Genomic DNA, 23,193 nt, shown 5'->3' with positions numbered 1-23,193 from the left:
GTGCATGCAGGATTGCTAGTGTCAATCTACATTGTAAGATCGTTAATGCGGCAGAAGGATCTCTCCTTTATTACAGCAGACTGGTCACCCTATGCGAACTCCCAGAATGTAAGCGGCTTCCTTTTTGACATACATTTGAGGATCTGAACATTTGGGTGGCCGCCAAGCCAGGTCGCTCTGTCGGGTTGGCTAGGGGCAAAATAAGTGTGTCTGCTAAGAAATAACTAATTGATATTGACTCTGATCAACTGCATACTGATCTCGCACCAAAGGCGAGTTCGGCCGATTATGCCACCCATCGGCTGCTGAACACTGGTGGTGCTACCTATCTGGTGGCTCATCCCTATAATCAAATCATAGGCATCTATTTAGGAATTAAGTTTAATCCAAGAAATGTCCTATTTAGTAAAATGGGGATTTGTGGAAGACACTAATTGTCTGCTGTGTGGGGATAACATTGCTGAAAGCCTGAGACATTTAAGCTCTGAGACTAATTTGCAGTAAGGCGCTCTTGGCATCCGGTTATAACATGTGCGAGGTGGTTCCCGATTCTGTGTGGCAGTCTTACTTTGATGGAGATGATTGGATATGCCTCATCTATCATATGACTAAGTTATGGAACAGTGTGGGTGACATTTAATTGTTTTTACAATGCTGATTGATTAACAAGACGCTCTGCTCCTGAGCATGATGCTCGAATGAGTACAATGTTGATAGTAATTTAAGAATGTAATATTCATAGACTTGGGTTATTTTGTTGTACTAAATTGTGCATGCATTGGGCCGTGTAGAAAGCCGTAGAAAGCCGTGTAGAAAGCCAAATAGGATGTATTATACTTAAATAAATAAATACAAAAATGATGTTAATAGATTTATACAGCACTAACCAACTATAAACCAATATTTCTTAATAGTCCATCACTTTCTTTTGGTCATTACGAGGGAGGACCAACAATATGCAAATCCGTCTAACCATGGCCTGTATGGAGCAGCTCTCGTTCCAACAAACAAACCACAGAGGCGTTCCTGCCACCTTTGTCACAGAAGACAAACAATAGGTCTGTTTACAGTTAGATCCCCAACTTTACTTAAGGAAAGAGAATGCAATATATAACACCAAACATGTTACATTGTGTCCACTTTAGGATTTTCTTTTTACAAAATCAAGAGCAGACACATATTGGGTTAGTAGACAGTGTTGGATGAAGAAAACAGCAGAGTAGACCAGAGTTGGAAATGTAATTGGCTGTTCCTAGGCAACACATGGCGAACAGTTTATTCACCTTGGGTTGGCTAACACCGTGGCTGATACTGCTTGATGATCCCTGGGATTTAGGTTAACAGTCAGGCCTGTTTGTATAGGTCTGCCAATATTTTTTGCAGGGGAATCTGTTCTCAACGATGGGTTTATGAGTTTTCTTGGACTTTTCTTGTGAGGGCATCGCTGAGGCAGCATCACCAGTAGCTATACAACTTAACTCTGACATTCTTGTGTTTTTGCACGAGTAAATTAAGGAAAGTGTCATTTTGGAAAGTGCACCAACACCTACTGTGACAGATGCCAATCAATCACCCCAGGAGCTCCTAAACTAAACTAGAATTTGTTATTATCTTTTATGGAAATCCCTGACTGCGCATTGATAGCAGGGGGCTTAAGTGTCGAGATACCTGGGCTTTGTGCATCTAATAACTGGAGCTTTCCTTCAACAGATCTAGTTATGTTGATCGTAACTAGATCTCCACTCACCAAATGAAGAGTCCAGCTGGGGTAAATTAACCTGAACTTCAAGAAAAAGATTCTTTGTCCCCTTTAATTAGGGTTCTGTTACATTCTGTGAGAGATTGTCCCTCTTTGCTTACCCCGCCTATCGCCAATAATACGATTGGTGAAATGGAAACAAATGGTTTTTGGACCTCGGTTGCAAACGGAAAGTGGGACATTTCTTGCAAAATTATTGTAAAGTCCCTATCATCTGCACAAGTAGACAACATAATACTCCTGAATAATCTAAAAGAGAGGGTTCTGTATCATCCAAACGATCACTTCTCCACTCAGAAGGAGGGAGCCAATCTATCTACTTCTCCTGTTTTATACTCTGATTCATTGTACTCATCCTCAGTTTCCTCAGTGTCCTTTGTTAATCCAACGCCGAGAAGATCTTTTGGTTTGACTGCGATGCTTCCTCCACCAGTTTTAGAGACAACTTTATCTGCCATGAACATTTCCATGCAATCTTTATTGAGACTTTATGAAGCCTTTAATTCTCTGGCACAAGAACTGTCTGTAAATCTGGATTCCTTGGTAACTAGGCTTTCGGCAAAGGAAAATAAAATAGATAGCCTAAGTTCTAGTATCAACTTTGTTAAAAGTCTTAATGATATTGTCTTTGTGGTGGAGGCCTCCTCACAAACAGCCATTATGCAACCACCTCAAAGAGTAGGATTTAAGTCTGATGGTGGTTGGAGCAACATCTGCCACGTCAAGTGAGGCCTTTGCCATAGTCCATTGAGATTTAACAACTGATTGTGTAGAGGAAGAGAACGCTGTGGTTGTGTTGAAGGAGCATCTTGTGGAAGAACAGCTTGAACAGGTCTCTCCTTTTAAAATTTTCTCAAAGAACTCTGGATGACGATTTACCCATTAGAAAAAAAAGAAATCAAAAAACCAAAAAGGTTCCACTAACCATTCAGCCGGATTTGAACAATTTCTGCGTTCTTTAACCTTGCTGCCGGCTTCACCTAGGGTTTTGGTTGGAGTTTCTAAATCTAAAAAGGATGAAAAACAGAACATATAGTTGATCTAACCGATATTTAGAGTGCCAAAGTAGAAATTGATATAACTGCTACAGATCTGATTTTTGGAAGAGGAAGAGTTTAATTTGGTAGATTTCTCGACTCATTCCACACCTGAAGATCAAATTAGTTCTGTAACTGTAGCAGAAGAACTACGGGCTCCCCCTCTTTTGGCAACTTTTGTATCCCATTCTTCTGATCTTGTGGATCTTATTCTGCCACCTGTTTTGCAAAGGCGGGATAAGGATCAAAACTTGTCCATTTCTCCAGTTTTTTCAACTTTGGAAAACAGACGACTTAGTTCACATCAGCTGCTAGCTACTTGTATGTTGGACCAATTGGATGAGTTTTCTCGCCCTAGGAAATCGACGAACTGAATTGGCATTTTGAGATCCAAGACAGAAATAGACCCTAGGAAGCTGGGTAGAGACTCTACAATTCGATCTTCATATAGTGAGGAGGCAATAGGGCCATAGATAAAGTTTTCAGAGGAGATTCACCTCTTAGAACACCGAACGTGGTAAATAAAACACATAATTTATCTCTTGTTCCTTGAATGATGATAATGGGTCTTAGAACTAAAGAAGTTGATAGACACGTAAAGGGTAAATCCAATAATGGTTCCTCTATCAAAATGGAAGATTGTTCTTGGCTTTCTAAATCCCTTCACAACAACCCAGGGGTGTGTTAACTTCAGGGTGAAGAGAAGGATATAAAGATTCTGATGGGTTTATGGAACACGAGGGGTTTTAGGCACCTCTTGAAAGAGAAGGATAATCCTTTAGGCTCCTTAGACATCCTTTTCCTTCATGAAACCTGGCTAACAACTCTGTCTCTTTTGGACAGATTCACAGTGTCCTCCCTGCCTTCTATCAAAGGAGCCAGAGGAAGACCGTTGGTGGGCCTCTTGACAGCCTGTAAAGGCCTGTAAAATGATCTTCCAGTAACACTGACTCCTTATTTAGCTCCAAATTCCTTTATAAAAGTGTCCAAATTATTATGGAGAAAACAGCCAGTTGGTCGGGTGATCTCTATTCTAATCCTGCCGCGATTAACACATACTCCTTCCTGGAGTTCGTAGCTGATCTCTCAAACCTTTTCTCCTCTGATTCCTCGATTATGGCAGTGACTATTGTGGGAGACTTGAACTGCCTTTGTTTAGATAGAAATGATGCTCCTTTACCTTAAAGTGCCAAGCTTTGGCTTGATTTGATGGAAACAAGAGATCCTAAAATGGTAAATGGGGCTTTCATATGGACATTCCTGCTTGACCTACATGGTCTAGAGATGGTCGAACTAGCATTATAGACTATTTGTTTGTCTTGTCAAATATTTTCTGTTGGATCATTGACTTTACGATTTCAAAACAGATTAATAATAATCATGCTCTCCTATTATATGATTGGTTATTACCCCCTATGTTGGGTTGGGGGTAAAAGGAATCGGGTTTTCCCTTTACCTCTTGAGGTCAATTCAGGGAGAAAGGGGAAAGGGGAGAAATCGATTTAGCTCGATTTAGCTCAAGCTCAATGCTGAATTGAGGAAAAAATCTGTAGGTCTGCCTTTGAATAATTTTGATTGCAGGGGTGATTATGCAAGGGTGTTGAACTTGTTTGTAATGGTAAATGATTTGCCAGCTTGGCCTTTGTTGGAACCTAAACTTGTTTTTGACTATGAGATAAAGTCTCAGAAACAGAGACTTCGCTCAGGGTTCCGAGGTTTGAGGCATCATTCCCCTGAAACTAAGGGCAAATTGATAAAAAAAGATAAACAGAAATTCTGAAATTGGTGGAAGGGGTACAAAATTTTGCGCTTCCAAAAAGATGCTGAAGCCATGATGGCAGCTATTACAAATAAATCAAGTGCTGACATGTGGGAGTTATTAAACCATGCAAAGTCCAATAAATAGCCCTGGAATTTCTGAGACCATATGGATAAACCACTTCACTGAACTTTTTGCAATTGAAGACACTGTTCAAAACAGTGTGATGGTAGAAAAGCAGGGAGCATGGTACCTTGATTTTGAAAACAAGGACATTTGTAATATAATTAACAGGTTAAGTAGCGCAAGAGCTCCAGTTCCAGACGGTCTCGCTAATGTAATGTTTAAACCCCATCCTAGGGAATGGGGGAACATCTTGGAATTATTATTTCTAGAAATTTTTAAAACGACAATTATCCCCATAACTTAGGAAGAATCGGCGATTATTCCAATTTATAAGAAGGAAGACCATCTGGACCATAAAAACTACTGCCCAATAGCTTTGTTGGATGCCCCAGGTAAAGTTTTCTCAAAAATTGCTATTGAAAGATCTATTTAAATGGGTAATCAGAATCCAGACTCTATGGATGTATGTCAATCTGGTTTTGTGGCTGGGTTGGGAACCTCTGTGAATCTGTTTACATTAGCAATTTTAAAGTAGAACATTTTTCGATCTTGCCAACCAATTTATGTGGCTTTTATTGATTTGAAACAAGCTTTCGATTCAGTCGACAGATCAATATTATGGGGGAAGATGGCAAAATGGGGCTGTCCGCCCCATCTACTGAGAATGATAAAGTATCTATACATTCACACCTCCATTCAGATAGGATTGGATTACAATGGTCTCCTAACTTCTTCCATATTGACTCATAAAGGACTAAAGCAGGGGTGTATACTAGCCCCTGCCTTATTTAATCTATACTTGGCAGACCTGAATATTGAAATGAATGGTGTGTGCTCTTTCCCTCCGAAATTATCCTCATTTGTGCTTACAAGACTTTTATACACAGATGATTTGGTTTTAGTTGACCAAACTCTGATTGGATTACAAAGACAGCTAGTCAAGTTAGAGTTATACGCTAATGAAAATGGGCTCAAATTTAATTTGAAAAAATCCAAAGTTTTATGTTTATCTTCTAAGACTGGGGAAAATAACCTAATTTTAAATGGACTTTATTTGATCAGCCGATACTGAGAGTCAATAATTATTACCTCAGAATTTGTTTCAACAAGAAACAATCTGATCTACTGTACCTGGTAGAATTAAAACAAAAAAATAAGAAATCTCTCCTCCCAGGCTTTGATTATTTATAAAAAATGTGCTACCTTCTCCTGTATTTACCTGATAATCTTTTGTAAACAAAAGGTGATCACTAGTCTGGAGTATGCTTCTGAAACTATATTAATAAGCCACAATTTAAATTGGAATTATTATGAATGCCTATTTTGGAAGAATGTGCTTTCCTGGTGCTATTCCAATTCAGATGATTAGATTTGAATTTTGGCTTGCTGTCTTAAGGGGTGTGATATTTTGGAGGATTTTGTGCCTGTTTATGAAATGCTGCTTGGCCAATTGCACCTTGATTTTATCTAATGTGACATGTATTTTACGTTCTGATATGACAACAATTTTAGTAAATAAGAACAAAATTGTTTGGATTACCTGAAAGTAGCCGATATTGATTTTGAAACATTGTTATATTTCCCAGATAAGGCTAGCTAAAAAGAAATGTTTTCAGGTCGATTGGAATCAAGCCATAAATTAATGTGGGAGATATAAGATTTTAAAGAATTTTATGCATGAGTACAAAAAAGGTTTGGTACCTTACCAAAATAACTAATGACGTTCCCTTGCTCTAGGAAATGCCAACAATTCTGAAAATTGAGATTTAATTTCATGGCATACTAGGGAACTTCTGGGCATAAGATTGGGTTTACTGGAAAAGGACTGTCTTTATCGCTTCTAAAACATTTGATTGTCTTTTGTCCGAATCTGCTGACCAAAAGAAGATTTTATCTGGGAAATCATTTTAAAGTTTATTCCACTCTTACGGAAGAAAAAATGTGGTCGATGATTTTTTTGGGTCAACAAATCTCATTGATTTTAATGGTTTTAATATATGAATTGAGGGAGGACCACATTGGATTCAATTTGATGGACTGACGAATTGATGATTTGATGTATTTTAATTGATGATTTGTATATATTTAATCATTTTAGCATGTTTTAGCTTGTGCAGTAATGAATGTGTTTGATTTTTATTTGTTGTGATATTTGAAAGGTGGATTATTTTCAATCATATTAAATTAAATAAATACATTGCTATCACCACTGTTTACTAATAGCCTTATAGACCTTGGAAGGGGTCATTCTACCTTGAGCTAATGGGCCTTCACCAACATATGCCCCAGCAATATTGACCCATCTGTCTGTCTATAAGGCTAAAGTGCCCATTGCTATTTATGTATAATTTTGTGATCACAACTTTAATCCAGCAAAACTGCCTATATAAATGTTTATATTTGATCTGATCTGTCTTGGTACTATTGAAATTGGTCTCTTCCAATGATGATAACTGAAGTATGGTTATAATTTATGTCCTTGTGTTAGAGATGTTCTTATCTCCGTACCGAGCGTGATTTGCGGGGTGTCTCCCTTATCCTCTTTGCAACTATGGAAATACCAGGCATTTCCATTCATTGGTCCTGCTTCTGAACCACGCATATCTAGAGTAGAGCTTGCTCATGCCTCTTGTTCTTATAGGAGTCTTTATTTGATTCTTCGCTGCAAAACCCACCCTGCAGCCAGTTCCTTGACTTCTCTTTTTCCCATTGTTGGCAAGGTGTTTGAAACCGAACAACAAGAAGGAGCCATCTGTCTTCATGGAAGACCTAGTGCAGACTCAAGTTAAATACCTGGGGCTGGTGGAGAACGTGAAGGTGCGACGCGCCGGCTACGCTTATAGACAGGCCTACGAGCCTTGCCTGAAACGGTACAAGATGTTGGGTACTGAGACCTGGCCCAACTGGAAAGGCAATGCCAGGTATGGAACCAAAGACCGAAGGATGGGGAGAAGAGGGGCACAAACAAAGAAAGAGGAGTAAAAGCCAGGAAAGAGGCGAGGAATAGCAAGCATATCATGGCTAGAAGGGGAAAAAAAGAGGGAGGTGGGTTGTGGACTTGTGAGCTTTGTGAATAATAGATCCTGGGTGTGATGTTTAAATGTACCATTCAATATTAAATTTAGCACATCTTGGACCAGAATGTTCATGGGACTGGAATGTAGCACAAAGCCTTTCACCTCTATCATTAAACAGCTGAAGGTGTTCCAAAAGAAACTTGCTGCCTGTAACCTCTACGAGTGAATAGGCAAGGGTTTGTGAACAGGACGTAGGAAGGCTATCTTTAGATCTAGAAGGGCTCACTTTATTGGAGCATGATATATAATAAATAGCCTGTCACTCTTAGTATTGGATATTTATGTGGAACGCGGTAGTGATTCAGGGTATACTTCCTTTCTAGTTCTGGGCTCAGAGATTACCACCAGTTGAAGTGGATGGTGAGGGGCTTGGATCAGTGAAAAATAATCTACTACCTCTATGAAAGGTTTTACAGGGATTTGGCACGGGATGCAGGGCCCCGCACCTAAGGAGGCTATGGGATCTAGGGACTCTAGAGCATGTCCGATATTGTCTGCATTACTCCAGAATATTGGAACAGAAAGACTGAGCCTGCCACCTGCGGGTGTAGATGCTTCACAAGACTGGCACATAGATCAAGAGTTTCTCATCTTTAGGACTGGGTGACTGAGGGCATTGGCACTGAGATGAGAAGCGTGCCACCTTTAGGGCTGGATGACAGGAAGAGTTATAAAAGGCCAGTCACCCTGGCACTGAATGGCTCAGAAGATTACCACCATGATGCAGAGCCTTCCACCTCCAGGACTAGATCTGCACAGCACAGTTGGCAGAGCTTTTTCGCTCTCTAGAAAGTAAAAGCCATTGGAGGTAAGATCCCTCCATTCATGGCATTCTAGAATAGTCAATAGTTTCAACCTCACATGGCAGAACCTAGCCCTGGTTTTGGCCCTCTATGTAGCCTTCATGAAGCAACAGTCTTCTCAGACTTTGGTTTGCAGGGGGCACCCAGGAACATAAAGTAATATAATTGCTCTCCAAAAGTGAACATGGCCTCTAGGGCCTGCACCGAACGGGTAAAGTCGAGGGTTTTACAGGCGGTTCTCATGTAACCAGTTCATCAGGTGCCTTTGTTTTATAGGGATGGTGTGGAGTCACTGCTTACCGAGTTGGGGATCCCACGTGAAGAGTATGACTATGGACGCACAAAAATCTTCATCAGAAATCCCCGAACGGTGAGTCCATTATGCTTGGATCTTGGAACGTTGATGTTAGTCAAGAGTTGCCTTGCCATACCATTGAGCTAATTTCTTTTACAACGGCCGTAAAACCTACAATTATATTTCCATCAGTCCCTAGCCATTGAGTTTATCCAAGTGAGCCCACTTAGACTGGTGTGGGAAGTCACTGGTCATACTCCATGGTCACCTCATGCAGAATTACAGACCCTCAAAGTATAAGTAGCAACCCCTGAGTAACATGGCCATTTGAGGGTGCACCTTCAAAGTCTGCCGTCATCAGGGGCATACGTAGAATAGGGTCTGGGCCGGTAAGGCCCACCCCAAAACTGTAAATGCCTACTTAGCAGCATTGTGAGGGCATTTACAGATGTCACTGTCAGAAGGTGAGCAGCAGTGGCTGCTCTCCTGCTCCACTGCGCATGTCAGGAACCAGGAACCGCCCCTGCTTTCTGGTTTTGCTCTATAACCAAAAAGGTGATGGGTGGAACGTTTTGAATTAATCTGAACCACTGGCACTGCTCTGGGGCACCTTCCACACTGCCGTTTAAAGCCCGTCTGTGCCATTGCAAAAGGGGTCCAGCTATATGCAAATCAGTCAGGTACTGCCACCAATGGGAGTAGCCCAGTCCAAACTGCTAGGACAAGTCCTCCGGCATTGAAACGCAAGCAACCCTAGGCATGTTTATTCTTCAGTGAGGTGGAGCTTGGCTCCCTATGACGCTGCGAGTAAGGGACCCACGTCTGGGCATATTCTCTTTTACATAGAGGGATAAACTATAACCAAAAAAAGAGATGGGTTGAAGGTTTTGAATTAATCTGAACCACTGGCACTGCTCTGGGCAACCTTGCACACCACTGTTGTTTAGCCCCTCTACACCATGACAAAAAGGGTCCATCTATATGCAAATCGGTCAGGTACTGCCACCAATGGGAGTAGCCCAGTCCAAACTGCTAGGACAAGTCCTCCGGCATTGAAACGCAAGCAACCCTAGGCATGTTTATTCTTCAGTGAGGTGGAGCTTGGCTCCCTATGACGCTGCGAGTAAGGGACCCACGTCTGGGCATATTCTCTTTTACATAGAGGGATAAACTATAACCAAAAAAAGAGATGGGTTGAAGGTTTTGAATTAATCTGAACCACTGGCACTGCTCTGGGCAACCTTGCACACCACTGTTGTTTAGCCCCTCTACACCATGACAAAAAGGGTCCATCTATATGCAAATCGGTCAGGTACTGCCACCAGTGGGAGCAGACCAGCCCGAACTGCTAGGCCAGGTCTCCAGATCTAGTGATTATTTTATTAGAAATTAATTGGTTTATTATACTTGAATTTAACTAGGATTCATGTCATTGTGCCACCCCTTCTCCCCATTTTTAACCCATTCACGACTCTCAGCACTTTTAACGCAACTAACTTCCTGTTTTGGGTCCGTTCCGTTCTCGCATATGCCTGAGTTATATTGAATTAGACAGCCCTGACCCTAGGCATGGCACCCAGGGACCAAAGAGACAAAAACATCAGGCCAGAAGCGCAGGTCCCCATTTGTGAATCCCAGTTCGTGACTTTGCGCTGTACTAAAGGATACATGTGCTGCATTTAGAGCACACTGGTTCAGTTACAATGGTAAAAGAAAGGTAGCACCACAGCGCAAAACAAGTGATCAAAATAGAAGGGGGCTGGAAAAGATGGCACCAGCCAAGCCTGGCCTGAAGGGCTACCCTCTCGGCTAGTAAGGTCTCTGGGGTATAGGCCTTTCCTTCCGTCCAAGGATACCAAGCACAGTGCCGTTAACTATTAATCTCCCAGGTACACGCCGACTGGCCCTTTTACCACTGGGTGGAAAGAAAGTAAGACCCTTTTTTCATCGTTTTCTCTGCTGATAATTCCCCGATCTTTCCATACGGTGGCGGTGTTGTACCGCTGCGTGTCAGTGTTTCCTTCTAAACAGCTGCTCTCCTGATCTATTTATTTGTGTCATCTCTAGATTTCGTTTTCTCTCCATCACTCTGCCAATGTATTTCCTATTTTCATCCTCTCTTATTACAACTGTCATGCCTTTCCCTATTCCTTATTATTGTTTCACTGGTTCTTTTTTCTCTGTGAGTCTTTCTCGTTCATGCGCTTGATTACTTTTTGCTAATTAACTGTTTCTCCGTGTTTTTCCCTTTAGCTCTAGTCTCACAGCCACTCTATATTTTTTGCACAGGCTCTATTTTTCATTATACTTCTCTCTCACAACATTTTTGATCTCTAACACCCTTCCCACTTCCTCTCCCTCTCTCTAACTCTTTCCCTCTCCCCATCTCTTCCTCTCTCCCTCTCTCTCCTCCTCTCTCTCTCTCTATCCCTCTCCCTCTCTCCCCCTCCATCCCTCTGTCTTCCCCCCTCTCTCTCTCTCCCTCCATCTCTCTCCCCTTCTCTCTCTCCCTATCTCCCTCTTCCTCTCTCGCTCTCTCCCTCCCCCTATCTTTCCCCCTTCTTCTCTCCCTCTCTCAATCTCTCCCTCTCTCCCTTTCTCTCTCACTCCCTCTCCCCTTCTCTCTCCCCCTCTCTCTCTTCCTCACCCTCTCTCCATCTCCCCCTCTCTCTCTCACTCTTCCTCTCCCCCTCTTCCTCTCTCCATCTCGCCCTCTCTTCCTCTTCCTCCCTCTCTCTTTCCCCTTCTCCCACTTCCCCTCTCCCCCTTCCTCTCCCCATCTTTCTCTCTCTCTCTCTCTCCCCTTCTCGCTTTCCCTCTCTCCCTCTTCCTCTCTCCATCTCTCCCTCTCTCCCTCTCTCTCCTTCTCTCCCTCCTCCCTCTCTCCATCTCGCCATCTCTCCCTCACTCCCTCTCTCTCCCGCTCTCCCTCTCTCCCTCTCTCTCTCTCTCCCCCTCTCTCTCTCGCTCTCTCTCACACACACACTCTCTCCCACTTCCTCTCTCCCCCTCCCTTTCTCCAACCCTCCCTCTTCCCCCTCTCGCTCTCCCCCTCCCGGCCTCCCCCCTTTCCCCTTCTATTCCTCTTCCTCTCTCCCTCTTCCTCTCTCCCCCTCTCCCCATCTGTCCCTCTCTCCCTTTCTCTCTCCCTCTCTCCCTCTTCATTTCTCCCTCTCTCCCTCTCACCCCTTCCTCTCCATCTCTCTGCCTCACCCCCTCTCCCTCTCTCCTCTCTCTCTCCCTCTCTCCCTCTTCCTCTCTCCATCTCTCCCTCGCTCCCTCTCTCCCTCTTCCTTTCTCTCTCTCTCCTATCACCCCCTCTCTCTATCCCTCTCTCTTGCTCTTTCTTTTACTCTCTCCCTCTTCCTCCCTCCCCCTCTCCCCATCTGTCCCTCTATCCCTCTCTTCCTCTCTCTCCCCCTCTTCCTCTCTCCCTCTCTTTCTCTCCCTTTCTCCCTCTTCCTCTCTCCCTCTCATCCTCTCTCTCTCTCCCTTTCTCTCTGCCTTTCTCTCTCCCTCTCTCCCTCTTTATTTCTTCCTCTCTCCCTCTCACCCCTTCCTCTCCATCTCTCTGCCTCACCCCTCTCCCACCCTACCTCTCTCCGTCTCTCTCTCCCTTTCTCCCTTTCTCCCTCTCCCTCTCTGAATCTTTCCCTCCCCCTCCTTCTCCCGCTCTCTTTAGTTCTCTGTTGTCTCAATGTTCTTCTTGCCCTGCCTCTGTCTAGCTTTGTTTGTTGTTGGAATAGCAGATGCCAGGTAAACAGTGGGAATTGATTTTAAGAATGATGCAACATGATATATGAAGTTTGAGTCTACATTTCACATGGCATGTTTTTAAAGGTGTCAGTGCTATCGCCAGCATCGTTTTTGCACAGTGTTTGTAAATTAATGGCCATATTAAGGCCAAAACGTTCCCACTGAGTAACCAGATGCTGTCTTTCCTAAAAGTAGAACTCACCAGAAACTCAGATCTTCCCAAACATCTTGCCTGGATGAGCCAGACTCTGGTGGACGCCTCGCCTCGCTTGCACGCCAGCGCTGTGTTGTTCTGGCTTCACTAGGGGACCCTAACAAGACTAGCACCTTGCTCCCGACACAGACAGCTCTTCGGGTGTGGCTGAATAGAGCCGTTGCCCACAATGCAGTCTCCTTGCACTGATGGCCTACTTTTGAACATCTTGGGAGATGCTCGCAATCTAGAAACCCGTTAAAGGTGTGAGCCAGTTCTAGTGGTAGTATGGTTCAAGATCCCAACGGGTACAAAAAAGGCTTTAATGGACACATTGCATGGACCCACCTTACAACACGAGTGGCAGGGGAAATCCGTATAAAAAACAAGCCATGAGACCCACACAAGGAAGTCATCAGATTGTAAAATCGAAGGTAAGGCTGGAGACTACGTAGAGTTGACCGTGCTTCTGCAGGCAGGAGCATGGGAACACCAGAGAGTCCTGGTGGTCCTGATCTGCCCTTATTAAATGTGTCTCTATGTCTATTGTACCACTTGGGCGCAGGTGTCTGTGGGATCCTGCTTCCAGCGTGGGAGGTTCGCATTTTGACCGGGCCTGGCCATTACTTGGGAAATAGGAGGCTGCTTTGCTGTAAAGAAAGCTCGCCATTGTGGTGGTCCCTAGAAGAACTGGGGGCATTAATATCTCACAACCACAAATCAGAATATTAATAGAAAACACGCCGTGCTTCGTAATTGCAGAAGTACCATTCCAAAGAGATGGAATTGCAGAGATGGGAAAGTTCCAGAGAGGTGGAATTCTAGTGATGAGAAAGAACCAGAGAGGTGAAATTCGAGAGATGGGAACGTTTCAAAGAGGTGGAATTCCAGCGATGGGAACGTTCAAGAGAGGTGGAATTTCAGAGATGGGAAAGTTCCAGAGAGGTGGAATTCTAGTGATGAGAAAGAACCAAAGAGGTGGAATTCGAGAGATGGGAACGTTTCAGAGAGGTGGAATTCCAGAGATGGGAACGTTCCAGAGAGGTGGAATTTCAGAGATGGGAACGTTCCAGAGAGGTGGAATTCCTGATATGGGAAGGTCCCAGAGAGGTGGAATTCCAGAGATGGGAACGTTCCAGAGAGGTGGAATTCCAGAGATGGGAACGTTCCAAAGAGGCGGGATTGGAGATATGGGAACGTTCCAGAGAGGTGGGATTCCAGAGATGGAAAGGTTCCAGAGATGTGGAATTCCAGAGATGGGAAAGTTCCAGAGAGGTGGGATTTCAGAGATGGGAAAGTTCCAGAGAAGTGGAATTCCAGACATGGACGCATTTTAGCAATGACAGAATTGCATACATGTCTAAGTTCCAGAGATGGCAGCATTCTAGATGGAGGGATTCTAGAAATAGTGGGAATACCAGGAATGGGGAAATTCCAGAGATGACGGATTTCCAGAGATGGTGACATTTCAGTGATGGCAGGATTCCATCATTCCTCCTGTTCTTTATAAACCTCTGTAGAGTTTGGACAATTTAGCTTGGTTACTGTGAACCCATTATTAGGCTGACATGTTACTACTGTTTGTCATAGACCCAATTAAGCCTCCATTCACCACAGCTGTCCTATATTAGATATAAGAGCAAAGGTAATGGTGCTTCGGTCATCTTCTCTGGCATTAACCCCCCCAAAAAAGGGTCTCCGTGTGAAATGTCAGAAGGAAGCTTAATAGTGCTCCTGTCACGCCCTATGGAGTTAATCCCAAAATAAGCTTCATTCATTATAACATCCCAATATTAAGAACAGGGTGAGCTGTCATGGCGCGTCTGTCATTGCAACCAGAGACCCCTCCGAATCTTAACCGGGGTGAAGCCCCATGATGCCTTCGAAACAACAGACCTTTTTGAACATCAAATAGATAATGATTTGAGGCAGGATTTTATTTTGCCATCCTAATAGAATTTCTTTCACAATGTTAAGTACGTGTGGAGTTTCTGATTGCCTTATAAATTAAGCATCTTGACAGCGTTTTTTCTTCCAAATTCTCATGTGGATTGACTCCCCCAGTCACAGAGAAAATTGTGCTTGGATTCTAGCACAAATGAAATATAACTTTCATTAGCACCCGGTGTAGAACTTTCTGACATCCAATCAGGATCCAGGGCATCTGGACCATGTTCATCAGGGAAGCCATGGACACTGACAACTGTTAGGATTGCTATGTTCTACCAGGCACCAGGCACTCCACTTTCCCTGCTCCTCCACCCTCTCTGCTTCCCCACCCCTCTGTCTCACTTACCTTTTGGTAGCAGCAGTACTGTCCGTCCTCGCTGACTGCTCCTTTCTCACCTGGCAGCCCTGTGACACCCACTCTCATCCTTGCTACCCTGCAGCTCCACTTCCATGCTGTGGAAATAAAGAAAGGACTTCACTTCCCCAGAAGTCCTTTCTTCATGTCCATGTCATGTAGGCAGAGGCACAGGGGGGGCTACCCAGTCTACTGAGGCAATATTAACCGAGTGTCAGCCGGCTGCCGATGTTAATATCGCCATTAGCACCCGTGGAGTTCCCTACATGGGTGCTAATAGTTTTTCTTATTTATTTTTTAAAAACAGATTATTACCTTTGGTGCGGCACAACGCAATGCAGTACTGCTGGCAGGGAAGTCCTTTTTTATGTTGATGACTGTGACGTCATCAGCATGGAAAACAGACTTCGAAGAAAGCAGCACTGCACAGTGCAGAGCCGCACACCAAAGATACTTTTCTTTTTGGAATAAAAAGACACTGTTAGCACCCATGTAGGATAGGAAACTACACAGGTGCTAAATGGTGAAGAGGGAGTGGGGAAGGGAATGGATGGGGGGCGCTGGCTGCTCAGGCAGCTCAGAATGCGTGCTTGTGCCATAGAGTACAGGCCGCATGCTGAATCTCTTGATAGGCCAGCGCCTCTACCCAGGGTGCTAATGTGATAAGTCAAATGTATTTGCTTTCACATTCACACGCATTCATAAACAACCCCTTAGAACATATTATAGAATGAGCTGCTTAGGGGCTGGTCCACTTTGCTCACAGGGCTATACATTGGCAGGTGCCTCAGCATGCATGTTGGCCCTGCTGGTTTATGGAGGTGTGCAATCTCACACTTTGTCCTGATCCAGCTTGCTTTTAGTTGTGTGCTCTCTGATGCTGCTTTATGTGTCCTCTTTGTTCCTTGGAAAGTCCCCCTCAGACCTCAGTGAACTCCACCCTAACCCCCAGTCGTGTCCTCTCTGTGTTTTTGCAATAGTTCCTCATCCTTGTCTCTGTTCGCCCTGATCGCTTCTCTAGCCTTTAGCGATATCGCCTCTGGGACCCCCGCTTGACCCTCAGGAGTGGGCTCTTTGTCTCTCAATGGGACTCCTTATCTCCCCCCAGTCATGTCCTCTATGTAACTGGGTGATGTGTTTTCTATCACTTTGTAATGTCGTATCTGACCCTCACTGATATCCTCAAAGGCTTCTGTGGGTCTCCCTTCATCATGTCCCCTCTTGCTCTCTGTATCTTTACGCTGGAGCTCCTTCTGACCCCTTGCATGTCTCCTATGAGCCATAAAGGGTCCCCTCTAACCCCCAACAGTGTCCACCGTGATGTTTCTTCTGCCCTTTGTTGATCTGTTGTCTAATGCCAAGCTCTTCCTGTGTTACCTCCACAGCTCTTCAACCTGGAGGATCGCCGTAAGCAGAGCATGCACAAATTGGCCCTGCTGATCCAGAAGGTCTATCTCGGCTGGAAATGTCGGAAGGAATATCAGCGCATGCGCCAAAGCCAGATCGTGCTGTCTGCCTGGTTCAGAGGAAACCATGTACGTCTAATGTGTACCCTTTACAAGGCAGCACAGCTGCTTTAAGCTGGTTCTTACACGTGTGGTTATTGATACAGCCGAGTCACATGTAGACATCCCCATAGGGGTACGGGGGCTCTGGCCAGTATGTCCTGCCAAGTTCTCTCACTGTATCCCAGCAGGCCAGTCCACTTGTTCATAAGATCTGAGGGTCCTCGATTTCACATCTCCTTTCAGCATGTTATAACATTTCGAAATAAGTTAAGGAAAGATACTGATCATGTAAATTTGACCAGAATATTATTTCCCTACCCAGCAAAGAAAGCGCTACCTGAACATCAAGGCGTCCACGCTGTTGGTGCAGGCATATGTCCGAGGGTGGAAGGTAAGTCTTGTCTGGACGTGCACCCTGTTTTTTGGGGGGGGGGGTGAGTGTTAGTCAGCAGTCGTAGCTGAGGGTTTCAAGGGACATGTTTTGAGAGATCAGTACGCGTGGAATCTGGAAATAGTGGTGACTGGCCTTGGTATGAGAACCCGACTCCAGGCTAGCGATGGAGGCCACGGGTCCGAGGACTCCTCTCTCTTTCGGCGGGACGCAACCTCTCCTCTCTTGTGACCGCTTTTCTGTCCTCCTATCTGCACAGCCTGGCTTTCTGACGGGGCGGCCTGGTGATGTGCAAAACTCCTGACTACATTCCAAAAAGAAAGCAAATGATCTGTTGCGACATTTCTTTATTTCGGATATCTCCATTGCATTTATAAAAACATCAATCACATTTGATCAATAATGCATGCATGGGAACATATCTTATTTTCATTAAGTTAAGACCTTCTTGAAACACTGGTCTCTGCACATGCAGTCTCAATCCCAAAGGGAGTTTAGTTTTTGTTTTCATTAAAGTTTTCCATAAAACTTTAATAACAATAAAACCACGATTAAAATGACATCCTGTAATATACCAATTTATATCACAAAATCACTATCATATGGGAAATGCATCATAAAAAAATACATCGGCGAGCAATTAAGACAGTGTCCTATTTCCATTGCCAGTTCCCTGAGCCCTTCCTTAAAGGGACCACTTTATGCACCTTGTAACCACACACTTCACATTGAGAATCTAATTTTAAGGGATTTACCCCATGGTCCCAAATGGGATTTTCATGGTTCTATGTCATAATCCCACCCGTTGGCCGTACCCAAAAAAAGACCGCTTTTTTAGGCCAATTTTTTGCAGCCTTCAATGGGCGGGATTATGAATATTTTAGGAAGATTTCCTTTCCATCAGCCCCCTTCGCTCCCTCGCCCCTCCCTTGTGCGTGTGTGCGCGCGTGCGCACACATGTACACACACATACACACACACAACTTCCCGGGCCAGCTTCCTCTGATCTGCTGTCATCTCTGTCACACACTAGCCCTGCTTGACATTTGTTTAGTGTTTGTTTCCTGGTGTCACTCTTCCGGGCTGCTCTTGGTATGTGCAAAGTCCACGCTCACATGGGGCAAACTCTGTGGCCCCCATTGATGCCACTTCTTTTCGTACTTCTGGGGTGTCTACCACTGTGACCTCTGCTTTTTTCCCAAAAGGATACCCCCATGGCCCTTGTTTTTTTAAAAGTTAGGTTCCTTCCTTGTTCAGAGTTTTCTGCGCTCCCTGCCATCCCCTGCTTGGTGCGGCCCCTCTCCCATAGTACGCCTTTAGGGATGCGGCAAGGTGGACCTCTGTATCACGGCCCTGACACGTAATGCCCCCCTAATAACCACTGACAAAACTAAGTGACTTTCCACTTCAGTGCCCTACATCCCAGTAGCTCTCTAGGGAGTTGGGAAACCCTGCCTGAAGTGATGGGGTAAAGAGCCTCCCACGTGGTCTATTGTTAAAGGGTTTAATGTATTATCCCAAATGATTTTGTTACTTTTTTAAATAAATATCTTAGTTTTGCTCTCTTGGTAGTTTTCATAAATGTTTACTTTTAAATTTCAATTGTTTAGACACTATATTATATTATTTTTAACTTTACATTTCCCATTTACTTATGCTGAAAAGGCAGTATTTGTTTTTAGATGTTTTCTTTTTTCAATAAACATCCTAATTTTGCACTCGAAAATAATTTTTCAATGTTAAGGGACATAAAATGTGAACACAAGAAACTATATTTTGGCGTGTAATATTAACATGTTAAGCCCCACAATTCCATATGTAAATGAGGTTTCAAACGAAGGCAAGGTTGTCACTTGTCTGTCTGTAATTTTGGCGAGGAACAAACGCACTATCTATTACATTTTTAAAACGTGGCCAAAATGTTGGCCTATCTGCCCTCAAAACCACCTGTAATTATGGGGCTGAAAGTCATTGGAGAAAAGTCACCCTCTTTTTTCCTATTTTCTGAGGCGCGGCGATACCTGCGGCAGATGAAGCAACTCAAGATCGATGATCGAGCATCCCTTACCATAGCGGCCTACTGGAAGGGCTTCAAGGTAAGTTCACTCTGGAGGCAATTTAAAAGGAGCGAGGTGTGCTGATGTGAGGGGTGGTGAGATGAAGCAACTCAGGATCAACCATCGAGCATCCCTTACCATAGCGGCCTACTGGAAGGGCTTCAAGGTAAGTTCACTCTGGAGGCAATTTAGAAGGAGCGAGGTGTGCTGATGTGAGGGGTGGTGAGATGAAGCAACTCAGGATCAACCATCGAGCATCCCTTACCATAGCGGCCTACTGGAAGGGCTTCAAGGTAAGTTCACTCTGGATGCGATTCAGGATGAGCCAGGCATGCTGGGGGTGAGGGGTGGGCAGATGAAGCAACTCAAGATCGATGATCAAGAATCCCTTACCATGGCGGCCTACTGGAAGGGCTTCGAGGTAAGTTCACGCCGGAGGCGATTCAGGATGAGCGAGGCGTGCTCTGGGTGAGGGGTGAAAGGCAGCGAGTTCATAGAGCGCATGGCAGAGGAACGGAGGAGTTGGTGCGACTCGGCAATGATTCAGTTCTAGAGCACGGACCTTGCCGCGTGAACGAAGAAGCATCCAATTATGTTATATGCTATAACTGTGTATCCTATACTTTGTGTGATACGCACTCGCCTTTTATATGTTTAATTTTTAAGACATTTGAAATAAATGCACCATTGTACATTTGAAAGGTATGGAAACGTTGTTTTGTACTGAGGAGTGTTCACCGCAGAGAATCTATGTGATCATTGTAGGGTGGGCCAGGAGGGCGCCCGCCAGCAGAATTCTTGCATCATCAGGGCCTTTCCGCTCTGGCCTGGTCATTAGGCCTTCCTGGTGATTGGTCTAGAGAAAGCTGGACGGGCAGGGGATCTGCCCATCACTGCAACCACAGGCAGAAAGGGCGCAACTAGGGCGGTGTAGAGGTGGGAGATGCATGGGGCAGACTGAGGGAGGCCATGAAAGGCTGGTCTCTTCATCACGGATGTGTGCATCAGGTGTGTGGATGGCGCAGTGCAGGATCGTGCCGCGCAGAACACCAGGGGCGCCTAACCTGTTCTCTCTCTCGTTGCAGGTGCGCAAGCAGTATCGGAAGTACTTTCGCTCCAATGCCTCCGCAACCCTGGCCAACTTCATCTATAGGAGAATTGTGAGTTCATAGGTCAATCCTCCTTTTCACTGCATTAAATGATTACATGCTTTGAATACGGAACCTCAACATGTCGGTGTCCAGGGATGAAACTTTGCGCAACTATGAAAAGCATCTTGAATTGACAAGCAAAGCGAGGTGACGCATCGCGAGTAGGCAGAAAATTATCAATTGGCGTGACACAATAATGATAAAGACTAAAAATGAAGTTCTGTCATTGGCAAGAATGATATGAGCGCTGCATATGATGATCAGTTATTTATTCCATTTGTAAAGCATTGCACGCTGCCTGTGGACTCCCTCAGAGCCCTTGGGGGCTGGGGCAGGCTAGGAGGGTAGAAGGGAGCTGTAACAAGCAGGAACAGGAGAAGCACCACCCATGGTCCTGAGAGTTGAGAATGTGATGTTAACCGGCCCAGGGTCAGCAGTTATCGTAGACCCACATGGACATATTGAAGGGTTGGAACTAGCCATACAGATACATGGTGGCCCTGCTACTTTGACTCCCTGAAGACAGGCAAAGACTCAGAACCAAAAATAGGGAACACCGAACCGCTTGAATCTCCCCTCTTCCACTCACACAGCTCAGTGGACATGTTCAGATCAGTGGCTTCGGCAGATCATTGCTACTGGCAGAATCTTTGACGTCAGTGTCCTTTGACTTCCAAAACTTGACAAACGTTCTGTCAGCTTGTGGTTGCTTTCCTATAACGGTCAGCCCTTGCCCAGAGGCGTTGCTGGGTTGGGGGGGCGGGGGTGTTGAGGGTTTTTTAGCCCCAGGTTGTATTCCCTGCTAGAAGCTGAGGGGCTACAGCCAAAAGGGTAGCTAGCCCTGAGTCCCGATAGTCCCGACATTAGCTTAGCCCTGGATCTTTTCCAGACCGGGAAAGACCCCTGCTTGCCTGTTGCATTTAATCGCAGCCAGGGGGAGTGGAGTTATGTGACTTGGAGGAGCGGAGGTCGCATTGGGAATGGCTGGGCTGTGATGCACGCGCCATCTGGTGGTGACACAGCGGTACTGTGTAGGGTGAGAGGCTTCCAGGGCCAGATAGGGCAGCCACTTTCCTTACTTGCCCCTTTATTCATTTCTCCAAATAGTCATTTTTGCTTTTTGGGATTGGGCCCCTCAGTTGGTTTTTACTATTTTTTCACTCCTAGGACTGCTATTAGTCGCTGCATGTTTTAGCAGGCTGGGAGAGGGGAGCAGTGGGGAGGTATGGCGCCGTTCAAGCCTTTGTAGTCTCAGACCTATGTGGGTTGACTGGAGTTCAGTTGCTGGAGGAAGGGGGGTTGCTTAATTTCCACATCTCCAGACCAAAAGGGTTTGAGGTTGGGGGGTTTTAGAGGGTGCCGGGAGTTGGGATCTTGTGGGTTCCTGAAAGAAGATGGAATGATTGTGCATTGTTTAGTTGTATGCTTTAGAGCTCTGTGTACATAGATTTGGGATATGATATGATATAAGTCATTTATAACGCGCCTGTACACAAGTGTTTCTAGGCACGTCAAGACAAGGGAGGGAAGACAGAGGGAGGACAAAACAACAATCTTTCTAGGCCTTGTGTCATTCAGACTGTGCATGTGCGATAACGCAGAGTGCATGGGGGAGGGAGAGGGAAAGGGGAAGTGCCAGGGAGAGGGAAAGGGGAAGTGCCAGGGAGAGGGAAAGGGGAAGTGCAATCAGTGCAGCATTGCTCAGCGTACGTGCAGCCAGCGTAGCGCGGCTCAGGGTAAGTGCAAGGAGGCAGGTGCCTGTAGGGGTAAAGTTACAGTCCTAAGTGCATGGTAAGCACGGAGGCAGTGCAGGGGCAGCTGGTCGTGGAGGAGCCTGGTGTCCAGGGTGACTCTCAGGCTCACCAGGCCGCTGGTCAGAGCAGCAGACAGGTAGATCAGCAGGGGAGATAGAGAGAGAAAGCAGAGGTGAAAAGGAAGGTCTTGAGCTGCTTCCGGAACTTCAGGTGGTCCAGCCCACGTTTAAGGGGGGCAGCAAGACAATTCCAGAGGGAGGCACCTGCAGAGGAGAGAGACCTACCCTCCACTCTCTGCCTGGAGAAGCGTCTGACCCTCAGAGAGTTAGAGGTGGCTGAGCAAAGGACTCTCGAAGGAAGGTATTTTGGAAGAGAGTGTTAAATGTGGTGAGTGCTCCAGCCCCAGAAAGCTTTGTGGACAATGCAAAGGGTCTTGAACTTGATCCTTGCAGCCACCAGGAGCCAATGGAGAGATTTCAGGGATGGAGAGATACGGTCCCTACGCTTGAGGCCAAGGACAAGTCTCGCAGTCCTGTTCTGGATGAGTTGCAGAGGACGGAGAGTAGAAGAAGGCAGGTTGAGAAAGAGGCTGTTTCAGTAGTCCAGACTAGAGAGAATCAGTGAGCTTCTGGGGGACAGTGAGAAAGGGAAGAGTACCTCTGAGGAGGTGCAGCTGGTAGTGGGCCTTCTTGGCAAGGTCTGTCATGTGAGGAGAGAAGGAGAGAGTAGATCCGGTGAGGAGGGGGTGAGCGGCGGACGCTGAGCGTAACAAGTTACCTTTCATCATCTGCTCGGTGCATGTTCTCCCCATTCTGACCCTGGGTTCTGCAGTCCTCCATTCATGATTGTTAGCACGTAGACCTCACTGTTTTATGGTCTGTGTGGCTCTTGAACCCTCCCACTTCCGATTTTCGGCCTGGGGACTCTGCCACTTGCGGAGAAGTTTTTTCCTGTTGTACATCCCCTAAAACGCTTAAGAATAAATTTGCATTGATATATAAAAGGCTGCATTCCCAGGGGTTCCTTAAGCCCCCTCCCTCTTTCACACACAATTTTGACACATAAAAGGGGTGCGGCCTCCAGAGCACTCTATGACAGCATGGGGTTCTCAGCCAGCGAACACCACAGAGCTTGAGAGCAGGCCCTGCGTGGCTGACTGGCGCGCTATGAGATTCAGGGCTTCGCTGCCGCAAGTAGGCCTCACAAATGTGGGGGTTTTTAG

General features: G+C 45.3%; 1 protein-coding gene across 2 annotated transcripts in view; it reads left to right on the top strand.

The window, feature by feature from the left end:
* Positions 1-23,193, top strand: part of MYO1A (myosin IA) — a 331,231-nt gene that overhangs the window by 244,953 nt on the left and 63,085 nt on the right. For both annotated transcript variants that reach the window (XM_069653548.1, XM_069653550.1), the window contains exons 18-23: positions 7,402-7,602; positions 8,838-8,931; positions 16,496-16,645; positions 16,941-17,009; positions 19,019-19,105; positions 20,152-20,226. In XM_069653548.1, coding sequence (XP_069509649.1) covers positions 7,402-7,602; positions 8,838-8,931; positions 16,496-16,645; positions 16,941-17,009; positions 19,019-19,105; positions 20,152-20,226 — 676 coding nt within the window. The remainder of the gene's footprint in view (positions 1-7,401; positions 7,603-8,837; positions 8,932-16,495; positions 16,646-16,940; positions 17,010-19,018; positions 19,106-20,151; positions 20,227-23,193) is intronic.

The sequence above is a fragment of the Ambystoma mexicanum genome, chromosome 3q (genome assembly GCF_040938575.1).
Source record: "Ambystoma mexicanum isolate Mex_15411 chromosome 3q, UKY_AmexF1_1, whole genome shotgun sequence".
NCBI classification, from domain to species: domain Eukaryota; kingdom Metazoa; phylum Chordata; class Amphibia; order Caudata; family Ambystomatidae; genus Ambystoma; species Ambystoma mexicanum.
This window is presented reverse-complemented; position numbering and strand designations above follow the sequence as displayed.